Below are 12,950 nucleotides of genomic sequence, written 5' to 3'. Positions count from 1 at the left end.
GCATTGGTAAAGTGTAATAAATTCATCATCAACAAAGCCTGCAGTTTGTTGAGGCCTGCAAGTGATAATGCAGCCAGGGGCTTATATGTAAACAAAACAATCCTACCCTGTACCACATATGAGATATGAAATTTATCACCATATTTTGTATGAACCAATGTCACCACGGTATCATATCCATCTCACCTGAAATATCGTTCACGGTCCCTTCTAGGGAGGCCTCAGGTCCTGAATAACCTGCTGCGCTCACTATTACTATGTTGATCAAAGGTATACGTACGCCTTGATCAAAAACATCCACATCTCGTCGAAGGTGGGTAATGTCCCCAAGCGTTCGTATACCACAACAACATTATATTAACGTCCCGCCCAATGCATCGTACTCTGAAATTGGATAGTTTGGGCCGTGTTGCGGTATCGAATCATCAACACAGAGTCAACAGCTCATGGACAGTGGAGAGCAAGAGCCATGCTCAAAACCTATTAGAAGCTCAAAGAACTCCAGGGTCCCCCGAAGCGATCTCGTGAGATAAGATGAGCGCCCCATAGGTCCATAAGTTATGGGCTGAATCAGGATTTTCCATACAGGCAGCAGCTCGTCGCTTGAGAGACTGCTTGTTTTGTTTACTCGGCACTGTGATAACTATGAGTAAACGACACTGATCAGGGGGACTCATCAACCAGAGCCCCAAGCACTTATTGGGGATACTAGATAAAGAAAGGTTGCACAAAGAAACAGCCTGAGAGGGCATTGAGTGTAACACGTCAGCTTGACCGCCACATGACAATAGTTTAGGTGCCAAGCCGAGGAAACAGAGTCCGTGACATTTAGCTTGTACAAAGCAAAGATTGTTGAGTGTGTTTCTTGGTGCTCGGTCATGGCTAGGTGCAGAAAATGCAACCCTCATCATGCAAAGTGATGGTAGAGACTTCCGGAAAAAAACAAAAAAACAGGACATGTTACGAAGATCTGAGTCAGAGCATCAAAATGCGGCATTGATTTTTTTCCTTCTTCTTTCTCTTGATCCAAGTTGTGAATGTCTCCGGTGGATATGAGTGACAACCCTGCCATACTATGAGAATCGAGAACCAAGCTTTTCTAATGCCAAAAATGGCTCAATAATGTCTTTTCTCCATCCGTTTGCAGCGTCCATTCGTTGTGGGCTGCGATGAGGATCCGATCCGGAATCCCGGCTAACAGGTTGCTCAGATATTGACAAGGGATATCATGGTTGTACGCGTGGAGCCCCCCTACCGTGGCTGCGGATGTAATTTCGGACGGTGTTTCACACGGCGGATGCTAAGTGAGAATTGGGTTTAGCAGCCGACGTGGCCTTTTAGCAATGGGTTCAGGTTTGTCCCAAGAGGCTGGGATGCACCGAAAAGCCAAGACATTTAGAATTTTCGTCGGTGGCAGCGTTTGTGCGCCTTGTTCTTGGGTGCTTTAGTTGTGTGTGCGTTGTCGCTGCTAGTTGTCGTGATGAGCGTCATATGATGCGTATCATGCGCCTCTGGTGTGAGAGCATTTGGAATGACGAGAAGCCAGATGATGACGGTGATGCAGAAGTTGGTGGTCGTTAACCTCTGGCCTTGCATTCATCAAGTTGGCTGGGCTTGGCACCAGGGTAGGCATCGCATCAGCTACAGCCTACAGGGCATCCTGGGTAGGATCAGCTCAACGGAGTTAGGGCCAACGTTTACGACGGCCTTGTGCGATTACGTTAACAGCTGGGAAGTGGGCGTTGAGGGTTCTCGAAGGCCAAGTGCCGGCAGCAAATTCGGTCGCGTTCTTCTAGAGTTCTGCTGTCTTGGCTTGGCTTAATCTCTCGGGACCGTTTAGTTTTTAATACCATGGTGGATATCAGAAGCTTGGTTGTGGGATCGTCGAGTCAGGAATTGGGGCGAAAGAGTGCTGGCATTGCAGCAAAGGTAACAAAGGCCCCAGTGCGTGAATCATTCCTTTGAGGGCCACTAACACGATTGGGCCGTTTGCGGTCTTTTGTTTCCTCTTTGTGTGTGTGTGTGTGTGTGTGTGTTCCTGCAGAAGGGACCTGCAGTAGACCAAAGCCGGATGAAATAGCGCATGTATAGTGGTTTCAGTTCAGGCACAGCGTGTGTTTGCCTCTGTGTGAGTGGTTGCGCATCCACTGCCACGTTAACCCATGTTTTCCTTGCCCACTGTCGCTGCCGCTGACCTGTCGTCTAGGTTCCAAGAGGGAGGTCAGCTTGTCCAATCGGAATCTGCTTTGATGCTACCTGAAGCGGCTGCCCCTGACATGCTACCCGCTTTTTGCCAGGGATGGCGTACCCGGCCAGAGATCCACTCTAGCACGGCGCCAGGAACAGGAGCGTCGGCCAATGGAATTGCAGAATGCCTCCAAGCATTTCACCTGAGTCCACCGAAAGCGCCCCAAAACGGCCCCTGCAAGTGGAGGCTCTCGATGGCCCAGGCGGGGGTCTTTCTTCCCAGTCTTTCCAGTCTTGGAAACAAAGATACTAGGTGTCAGGTGAAGACACGGGTATCTCCAGCAATCACCAGCAGGTAAAAGATACATTCCAGTCCACCTCACCACTTGTACTGTCCTTCTGGATCATGCCCAAACCACACCACTTCCGTTGCCATTGCCTGCCCTTGCTCTTAAACCCTCTATATCCCCCATGGTTTCGAACTTCTCTCCCCCCTCTCTCCTTCATCTCGTCAATATCAGCCCGTGTTTTCAACCCTCGTCTCGACTAGTCGTCGCCCTTCTTTATCTGCGTCTTTGATAGATCGCATACACACTCCCTACTCGGCCGTGCCGATCACATAACTACAACTATCGTCTCAGCCCCGATCTTTCGTCGTTGCTTTCACCTTGTCATCCCGACTGTGATCAACCCGAATATCAAGTACAACTTCACATTCATTACATAAGTCGACTACCGTCTCGGAAAACACAGTTTCATCGGTCCCTACCCAAATCGCCTTGATTAGGAATACCAGTCACATCAGTCAAGATGATCGCCAACAAGCTCACCATCCTTACCGCTACCGCCGCTCTTCTTGAGCCGGCTCTCGCTCTCGGCCACCGCCACGCTCACCACCAGCACGCCCAGAAGCGTGGTGACTGGGTCGTTGCTACCATTGACGGTCAGGTCGTCTCTTGGGAAAACAACTACTTCGGCCCCGGCGGCTCTGCACCCGCTGCTACCCAGCCCGCCGCCGCTTCTCAACCCGAGGCATCTTCTGCTCCCGCTCCCGCTCCCGCTGCCGCTCAGCCTACCACCATTATCAAGGTCGCCAAGCCCTCTCAAGCTGCCAAGTCCGCCTATGAGCCCGCTTCCCAGCCTAAGAAGGAGGAGACCGCCGCCAAGGCTCCTCAGAAGGCTGCCATCAAGGAGAAGACTCAGTCCAAGGCCAAGTCTAGCAGCACCCAGTCCAAGTCTAGCGGCACCTCTTCCGGTGGCTCCCCTGGCTTCTCCCACAAGCGCGGTGTCTGCTACAACAACGTTGACCTTGCCAACACTTTCGCCGGTGACTGCGAGCACTGCGGCTGGGGTTACAACTGGGACTCCTCTTCCGGCGGTCTTAAGGGTCTCAACTTCATCCCTACCCTTTGGAACGACCAGCCTCTCCACACTGACCGCTTTGCCGACAACTGTGCCCAGGCCCTGAGTGATGGCGCCAAGGCTATTTTCAGCTTCAACGAGCCTGACAACGCTGGCCAGGCTGACATGACTCCTGCCTACGCTGCCCAGGCCCATGTCAAGTGGCTCAACCCCTATGCTGGAAAGGCCCTCATCGGTGCCCCCTCCATCAGCAACAGTGGTCTTGCCGGGGAGGGTGTCGAGTGGCTCAAGAGCTGGGTCTCCGAGTGTGAGAAGCTCGACGAGCAGTGCCACTATGATTTCTGCAACGTCCACTGGTACTCCGAGGTTGAGTACGGTAGCACTCTCTTCGACCACCTCAAGGCTTCCCACGAAGCTTGCGGCGGAAAGCCCATCTGGCTCACCGAGTTTGCTCCTACTGGTTCTGATGAGGCCATTGCCACCTGGCTCAAGGATGCCATCCCCCAGCTTGAGGACCTTTCTTACCTTGATGCCTACTCCTACTTCAAGGTTGAGACTGGCATGCTCATGACCAGCGAGACCGAGCTCAGCTCCTACGGTAGCGTTTATGCCTCCGCTTAAGCTCATCAAGGCTCATGGCAAATGGCCACTCAGTTCGTTTTAACACTTCTTGTACACTCGCTAGGGAAATACCCAACCATTCAAAATTGGCTTTCGGGAGGGAGGATTAACATATTCGGTTCAAGGATGGAGCCTGTTGACTTATGTACATATTCTGCATTTAGGTGACCAGGATCTGGCTTACAGTTCCAAGTTTATATCGCGCGGTCAACCTCCTTACCTTTTTCTTATCATCAATTCCGGGATATTACAAAAAGGGAGGACTTTGCAAATAGAACAATTCCTGATCTTAGCAGTTTGATAGACTTCTTTCAGCGTGTAGATACATCTACGAGCTACGATGACAATGAACAGCGATTTCACTGTTCCAACTCCTGTGCCACCCTGTGAAAGAACATATCTACTGCTTGAATGGGTGACGACTTGCACGACTACGTCAAGCTGTCTCGTCAGCCTCGATTTGGGACCTTGAACCATTGCCTTCGTCCTAGGCCGTGGCTATGCCAATGTCTTGATTGAATTGTGTTGTAGACTGAGGAATGTTGCGCCATGTGGATGAATGCGGGAGATCAACACCTGACACTATTGTGTCATCCGTCCATTCCATCGATGAGTGGGGAACGTCTTTGTCAAGTTTAATAAGCGTCATATCAACTTGTCTTAGAGGATAGATGCTCTTCCCAAGTCGTGAGGTATTAAGAATATCATTAGCTGCATGGGTTTCTGCAGCTCTGGGTGATGATTAAAACTAAATATTGGGTATTGCCGCCCCTTCCATATCAACTCCGATCTTTTCAAACTCGCCTAGAACACTCTTCTTTTTCTCCAAAGAACCTTTATCCTGAAAACGCCAATTTTCCTGACCCACTGTTCTAAGCAATTCTCTTCTAAAACAGCCTTGTAATGTAAATTCTACTTGTTCAATGGACGTGAGAACGAAGGTGTCTTGGAATGATGATGCGGCCTGGAGCCTCCTTGGATTCGCGTTCGAGGTGGCTCTGCGGCTTCTGTGTGGCCTGGAGCAAAAGCCACCGATCGCACCGGAAAGTCTCGGTCTGATTCGATTCCGATATCGTCGTCATCGTCGCTGCTCTCCTTGCGTTCGGTCGTAGGCCGGCTCTCACGGTGAATTGTCGTCGTAACTATAACACCACTTGTAGCCCCTGAATGAACTTTGGTCATCTCGAAACCAGGGTCATCTGTCAAAGAGGTGACAGTAGCATGTCCGACAAGAGAAGTCTCGTCATCCACGTCGCGAGGAACGTTGGGAACGTTCGAAGCATGCAGACTTCTTGGATGAGCCGACGAGGCACGTCTGCCAATGTAGCTGCCATCCGTAACAGCAGCCGAAGCTGGTTGACTGGAAGAACCAGCACTATCGCGAGAAGTGACCCATTGAACGACAATAGCCGAAAAGAGGACTCCATATGGTCAGTTGTATTCCAGACGCCTCGTTTGAGGTACATACCGTCACTGTTGCAACACATTAAACACACCCAACCCGGCTCGCCATTAAGAACCATTAACACAGTCAAGTTTCTAGCCAAGGTTAGGGGTATTCCAAACGCTAGGCATCAATGAACTTACACTATGCTGCTTGTCAAGGTACAGCAAGCACCGACGAAAGTACGGAAGGCCACACTGCGAAGACGGGAGTTCGCATGGGTCTTTGGAAGATTCTTGAATGAGTAGAGATCTGACGACTCATTAGCATATGCACGTGAAACTACCGAATGTCAACTGACTTTTAAGAGGGAGTAGAAAAAGAATGGTCAGGTAGATATTGACGACGGCATCGAAAGCGATAAGAGGAATCATAGAGATGCTCTTCATGCCGATGAAGCACTCTCCGTTTACAATTCTGGCAATGCGACTAGTACCGTTAGAAAGCCGTTGGTAAACGAAGGTCAATGCTAGGAGGACCTACTAGATAAAGTTGAGGACGACAACCACTCCATAGCCACCAAGAAGTGTGATCATATTGAACAAGTAAAGTTTCGAATTTCTTCTTCGTGTAGTAGAGCTTCGAATAACATGCTAGATACTATTAGACATTGCACTCCAATGCTCAAAAAACATATGGAACTTACAGCTTTCTCGACAAGAAAGACGTATATAAGCTATTCTCGCATCAGCCAACCCTTCCACAGCACAGTCGACAGGAGAGCCTACAATCTTGGTTGTGACATAGCATATTAGGCAAAGCAAAATAGCGCCATGGCAAATGTTGAAGCTGCTGTTGACACCGAAGACCTGTTGGAGGATTGCAGATGTGAAAACAAAACCATAGGAGTCGACGTAGATGACTAGAACGACTATATAATACGTTTAGCTAAAAAATTGAACCGTATCCTCGCATCAGTTCAAGAGACTTACGCCAAGCAACAAATGGTAACCTGGACCATGATCTAACGGCAGTAATTCTCTGGACTATTCCATCATGCGTGTCAGTTTTTAGTGTTAATATTATAAGAATTTGCAAACACTTACAAAGAAAGACAGCTAATATTGAACAAGCAGCGAGGGAGACCATAACCGACATAATATCTCCTCCTATAGGAACAGGTTTCGGTAGATATGCCTCGCGAGGCTCGAGAAAAGGCTTGGGAGCCATATCAGATGGTGTTTGAGAACGCTCGTGTCGCAATGGGACCCGAGAGAACATCCAAGCATGAAGCAGAGTTCTTGTTACTGTCCCTAAGGGGTGACAATAGGCAGATCTTCGATAGAAAGACGAAAATAAATTTCAAGCCTTGATCAGAGGGTTGCGTACGATGATAGTTAAGAAGGACGAGGAGGACGAGGGGAAAGGGCAATCCCCCAGACAGGTATAAAGTCAAAGCAGAATTTGTGGCTATAGAGTAAAAAGATCAAGCCCAGACGCTTTACTGACTGTGCCGAAGCCTCAGATCTCTAGTTCTTCTGCCGCAACCTATCCAGTAGCCTGGAAGCTAGGTGTCTTTAGCTCAACCCAACTAATGTCTTGGAAGCTGCTCATAGGCCCGTGAGTGAAATAAGCCCCGAGACGAGCCAGAAGCGGAAGAAGTTCAGGCACCACGCAGGAACGCTTTGGCTGGCCGCAGGTACGAATGATACCGGGATACTAAGTGGCACATCTGTTGAGCCAGACACGATGATTCGGGGACCAACAAAGAGATCAGTAGGTAGTTTGTTTACCAAGAAATTTAGTGTAAAGGTACCAACGATTGGAGATGAATATTGAAATAAGGTTAGAGCGGAATAGTCGTTACTTGATGGGCCACTGACGGGGGTGGATGAGAGTACGATGGGTGGTGGCTCTTTGTGGTCACTGTAATATAATCTGGGATAGCCACGGAGAATCCGAATACCTGGCTGAATCCTTGGCGATGTCCCGGCCGCTGTTTGAGTGTTTGATGTGGCTCACGAGTGCGGTGTGTCGCCCATTGTCACCCATGTTAGACTTGGTTCCGGATGCAGGTAGGAGAAAATCACTGTATTGGGGAAAGCTATTTGATAGAATGTCATTCATTTCGAGTCACAAAAGGTTGACTCGTAAAGCATTTGTTCGATCGATCTTCCAGAAGTCATCCCAATTCTTGATGATTGGTGATCATATCAAGACTTGAGAATGTCCGGTTTCGAGGCAAACTGTGTTGGCCGATATTGTTGCTCTTCTATTATAGCAATGCCAGGGAGAGCTACTGATGATTACCCCAACCTGCCTCTTGCGGCATGGCGTTCGATCGATACGGCTGTGGCTATGGCAAAAAGGAAAGAGGATTTGAGATGAAGCCGACCCATTTCGGTCGGGAGTTCGATGGGAGGCGACAAATAGGAATAAACAGATCGACCACACCCTAACTTCGATCGTTCATTGGGTGGTGTAAGCCATCCTCGACATGGATATGCTCAAACCCGTGGTATGGCTGGACGTTGTGCACTATTGAGTGCGCACTGACAGTAGCATCGATACCGGAGCAACGGAAGAGTGCCCCGTGCAGTGGTGTCGATAGATCGTGGCTTGTGTTGGCTGTGACGGTATTCTTTCGAGGCTTGAGGAAATTTGAAGCTGCGAAGTGCTCAGATAATGTCTCTCCCTGAGCCAGCTAGACGAAAGGGGAGTTGCTATCCAATCCTTATTAAGTAAGGTAGGTACTAGGGCAGGCGGGTACTATGGTAAGTTGGGAAGTTGTTTCCCGTCTCGAATGTAGAGAGTTCTTCTGAATCTTGACACCCTGTTTAATGGGTCAGGTAGGAGGCAAGTAGAGACTGGGGAAGGGGAACCTCCCATACCCGTTCATGGGAAAGCCTTCTCAGCTTGAACAAATCGTTCAGCTTCTCGAAACATCATATTCTTCCCCCTATAATTGAAGGAAGAAAACCCCCCTTCTCCTTATTCAAATCCTCTCGTCTTCTTGCTTGCTCTATTGTTAGTACTTAGACCCGGCTAGATCCGATCTATCCACCCCCGGGATCAATCAAGATCCTTCGCGCTAATGCCCCTGACGAGGTCCCGTTACGAAACACTCTAACACAATGCGGACTGTGTCTCGACTCGAGATTGGCCGACGGACAGTAAATCGGGAAATTCCACGCGTATGTGGCTCACCTGACTCGGCAGGAATTGGAGATCCAAAGGCGGCCTTGTGGCGGGTAGGTTATCCCAAAGTCACGGTTCAGTAGTGCCATCCCGCTTGGCAAAACAAGTTTCCGGCATCCTGGTGGCATATAGCTCGAGATATCTTCCCCGAAGGAACAATTCAGACGGAGTTTTGTCGTTTGAGCATAGCTCGCAGAATAGCATCTCCGATCTTGAGCCTCAAATGTTCTTCAGCCCTCATTGATCAGTTAAGGCTGTGAGTCCAACTAAGGTGACCTGGGCTGAGTAGCATTGCCGTATTGGTCAATCTCGACACTCCTGCTCTCTAGTGTCGATAGCTCAAACCTTATTTATCATAGGCTGCCAGAAATCCAAGACAACGATTTGCGCTGGAGATTATCATCTGCTGCTGCATTACCGTTGGTCTGGATGTGGCCCGGGATGATGATTAATAAGCTCACGTCGCACCAGCATATTCACGGTATATATCGGTTTTGAGATCACATACGGCGTACGTTGCACAGGCCTGATGCGCCAATCACTTAGCCACTACCAACGCGCTGGCTGTAAGCTGCCAATGAAACCCAGGAAAGTTTGCATCCATGCAATTCAACGACTCCCGCGTGTTGCTTGTTATGGGAGGAGCATGTCCTTCTAAGTTCTATCTGACACACGGATACTAAGGATGCTCAACAAGCACTTCCCACGCCAGCGTCATTATCTCATTTCCAGTTGACACTTGCATTACGAGGACCAGGAACCTGATACATTGCCCGAGATCCATTTTCACTACGGTGACTATATTTGAGCAACCAAGTTCTTTGTAATTGCCCGGACCTCAAGCTGCGCCGGCAATTGTGCCCCCGAAAAGCCACAGTCTAGTATGGCTGAACTTAGCATATTTATGTGTTCCAACAGTCCTGATGATCTGCCGATGGCATAAACCGAAGAGACTTTCGAGTTGCTTTCTCCCGCTGAATCTGCGATTTTTACCCTTCATCTGTGGTGCCAGGTCACTAAGCTCTTGGTTCGGATTCTAGACTGGCTGAACCAGATCCTGTTATGAGGCACGATACCGACACTGGGCGCTTGGTTGCAAATATCTTCAACGAACGGTGTTGCATGCAAGCTTGAGTGAATAACAAAGGGCTGTCGATTCACTGCTGGATTACGAAAGGTCCACTACTATATACTGACATCAAGCCTTTTCAAAAAAGACCCCTGCTGTACGAGGCCTTGGTTTCGTATAAGCGTGTATAAATCATCAAAGGTATCATATGTAAGTATCTGCGCTCTCGGATAAGCCGAAAGTGATCATCAACCACGATCGTCGTGAGCACGCGCTTATGTGCGATCGTCCAAAGAAACGCCTTGCCATGCTTCCCATGTGTCCAAATTGAAACCCAAGTTATCATTCCTCAGCCTCAACGCCGATCCCGAACATTCTTCTCATTCAAACCGACTCACAAATGCATGCAAGGGACCCTTCTGCCCCTGATTATATCAAAGCGTGAAGCCCTTCGATTCCCATTTCCCAGCCCTAAATTCATATCGCCGGTAACATCAACACCCCGGCACCTCCGTGCTACTCACTAGCTCCCTCGTTGGCCTTCATGATCTTCGACGGCTTGAGCGCGTGTGCGGATCCTAAATCTATCCCGAAGCCTCGCCGCAAATCGTGCACTTTGGCCCTGCGACTCGCCATCGGCAGCTTCAGTAACTTCTGTTGTCTCTCGGTTGTTGTTTTCATTGGTTTCCGCCCGCATCTGCCGTAATGCTTCCATTTGTTCTTCCACGGTCCCCTCTCGAAGGCGGTTAATATCAAAAAGTCTCGAGAGTCGGTTACGGTGAGATGACTGAAGCGCGTCGTTCTCAGCACCCTCCATTGCCAAAGGTGGCGGCAGCGTGCTAGAGTCGCCAACATCCGCCTCCGAAGATGCATGACCCTTGCCTGGTCGTAAATCATAGCGACTGATAACGTGTCAGTATGCATAAGAATTGGATCTTTGACGAGGTAGTAACTCACCACAGTGGACACGTGCCAGATACGTTAATCAGCCATGGATCAACACATGCCGGATGGTACTGATGCTTGCAGGGCAACACTCTAACGTCTTCACCAACCGTAAAGTCTTCGGTGCAGATAGAGCATCCTAAGTGGTCGCTCGTCTCGTCTTCGGCACTCTCGGGAGAAGGTGATGCCCTAGTCGCGGCTGGTACGGCATTTGTCACCCCACCTGGTGCCGGAGCCCCGTCAGACGGTCTGGCCTCGCTGAGGCGTGACGCAGTTCGCTGTGTGACAGCATCGTTGCCTTCCGTATTCTCCAATTCCAATTCGGGGTCTGGCTTTGTAGGTGTCTGGTTTCCAAACTTGACAATTGGGATCGTGTCTAGAACAGCCCGAGCAAGTCCCTTGGCCCGGCTCTGTCGTGGCCGCCCGCCAAGTGCACCTCGTGGCCCGTATCTTTCAGGGTATCTATGGGCTCTCACAGCGCCTGTCGTGATGATCACCAAGAATAGCAGAGTAATCAGGCCAGTGATGGCGTACAAAACACTCATGGCAGCCGTGTTGCTACCCCCTTTGCTCTCATCCTTTGGCAGCGTATTATCCGTGTTATTACCGAAGATGCTCGCTTTGACAACTTCACCACGGCTGGTACCGTTCAAAAGATTGAGGGCTTGTGTAGCCTCACCTCCATCGGCCATGGACAAGATACTCGTAAACGGAAGTTTGTCGACTGGGTCGATGGCACACCATGTGTTGGACGTAGAATACAGGACTATCGCCCTGATATGAGGTTCAAGCTGCATCAATGTGTTCAGCATCTTGTTGGGGCTGAGAAAAGAGTCGCCTTTGGGTTCGTCGCATGACAGATAGGCGATATCGTCTTTGTCAGTCACTTTGTTGTAATTCGAAGAGTCTGTCGCGATCATATTACCCGTGATATGAATAATCTTTCGAAAATTTATTAGCATTAACAAGAAAACAGTGCAGAGCAAAGACATACATCTATTACTCGACCTGTGGAATCGTTGAGTCCCAGATTCGATGTAAGAGGGATTACAGCAAATTGCAGCCCAGGGTTCGCTGACAACGAGAGTTGCATGCCGCTGATTGTGGCCCATTCAGGGATTTCAGTTTCGGCCCATGTAGAGACTTCAGTGTCATCGGCAAGGACACCTGTAAGAGTGCAGGCTAGGATGGAGATGGAGAGTGCCATCCTGCCGGTGCTAATTATTGTCGAGAATCTCATGATTGTGGTTGTATAGCGGTGGTGTCGAGGGTAAGAGAGGTGTGGAATAACGCCGGTTGTGGGTGATGGCGAGACCGCAGATGGGACTTATGCGTAAAGTATCGTGTGTAGTCGTCGATTCCGCGTACGTAGGGGCAAGGCTGATACGACTGAAGTCATCGCCAGTTGACGTTTAGGTGGAAGCCAACATGTCGGTTCTGGATCGCATGGGCCGGTCGCAATTCTCCTGCACTACACTCGTCTCGTATTTGTATTGCCGTTCGTTTTCGGTAGGGGTTCCGAGGGCTGAGTTGGAAAGAGTTAAATCCAAGTTCAGGGCAAATTGATGATGGAGGGAGAAACAGGAGCAGTCTTCAAATCCATCACATCCTAGCCATGATGGGTGCCGTCGGGTCCCGTATCGGGGTGGAGCCCACCCAAAAAAGTTCCCGCGCGCCCGCTGGCAAGCGACAACAGAGGGGAACGGCAACTTCCAACCACTGGAAACACAGCGTTTTGGCTCCCAAGCCTCTAGGTGCTCACACTACTGTCACTGGAAGCTTGGCAATTATTCAAAGCCAATTCTGCTTGAATCAGTGCCATCAATGTGGTTTTGTAGACGTTAATGAATGACGATAACTTGCTTGTTTCGGTTGCTGGTTGCTTGAGCTATCTATAAGATGAACACCTAAACAGACGATCAATTCATTAAATCACTGTGATTACAGTAAAGTATATCCATCTCTTCCGAAACTGTGAAAGTATCTGTGTTGGCCAAGCTTCGGCCAGCATGATCGCGTGAGGGGAAGCCGCATGGATGATATATTGGTCTTGTTAGTCATGTTGTATGGTGATACCCTACATACTCTTGATCTACATCTACCTAGAAGGTCGTTAAAGCCTTTAATATCTCATGGGATAATCTACAAGTTCTAAATAGAAAACACATCTTGATGTGTTTTTAG

At 49.4% G+C, this 12,950-nt stretch overlaps 3 protein-coding genes; 1 reads left to right on the top strand and 2 right to left on the bottom strand.

Annotated features, from left to right (window-relative positions):
• Nucleotides 1-2,997: 2,997 nt before the first annotated feature.
• Nucleotides 2,998-4,170, top strand: FFUJ_00816 (uncharacterized protein; the record flags this gene model as incomplete). The annotated part of the gene is made up of 1 exon (XM_023570851.1): nucleotides 2,998-4,170. The coding sequence occupies one exon, from the start codon at nucleotides 2,998-3,000 to the stop codon at nucleotides 4,168-4,170; it is 1,173 nt and encodes a 390-aa protein (XP_023424696.1).
• A 912-nt stretch (nucleotides 4,171-5,082) lies between these two features.
• On the bottom strand, nucleotides 5,083-6,784 carry FFUJ_00817 (uncharacterized protein; the record flags this gene model as incomplete). XM_023570840.1 has 9 exons in its annotated part: nucleotides 5,083-5,591; nucleotides 5,639-5,709; nucleotides 5,758-5,866; nucleotides 5,916-6,043; nucleotides 6,098-6,207; nucleotides 6,261-6,290; nucleotides 6,343-6,485; nucleotides 6,547-6,600; nucleotides 6,661-6,784. 9 exons carry the CDS (start codon nucleotides 6,782-6,784, stop codon nucleotides 5,083-5,085), a joined length of 1,278 nt encoding a protein of 425 aa, XP_023424695.1.
• Nucleotides 6,785-10,344: 3,560 nt separating this feature from the next.
• FFUJ_00818 (uncharacterized protein) lies at nucleotides 10,345-11,973 on the bottom strand (the record flags this gene model as incomplete). XM_023570829.1 has 3 exons in its annotated part: nucleotides 10,345-10,723; nucleotides 10,779-11,707; nucleotides 11,761-11,973. The coding sequence occupies 3 exons, from the start codon at nucleotides 11,971-11,973 to the stop codon at nucleotides 10,345-10,347; spliced, it is 1,521 nt and encodes a 506-aa protein (XP_023424694.1).
• Between the last annotated feature and the right edge of the window lie 977 nt (nucleotides 11,974-12,950).

The sequence above is a fragment of the Fusarium fujikuroi genome, chromosome FFUJ_chr01 (genome assembly GCF_900079805.1).
Source record: "Fusarium fujikuroi IMI 58289 draft genome, chromosome FFUJ_chr01".
NCBI lineage: Eukaryota > Fungi > Ascomycota > Sordariomycetes > Hypocreales > Nectriaceae > Fusarium > Fusarium fujikuroi.
This window is presented reverse-complemented; position numbering and strand designations above follow the sequence as displayed.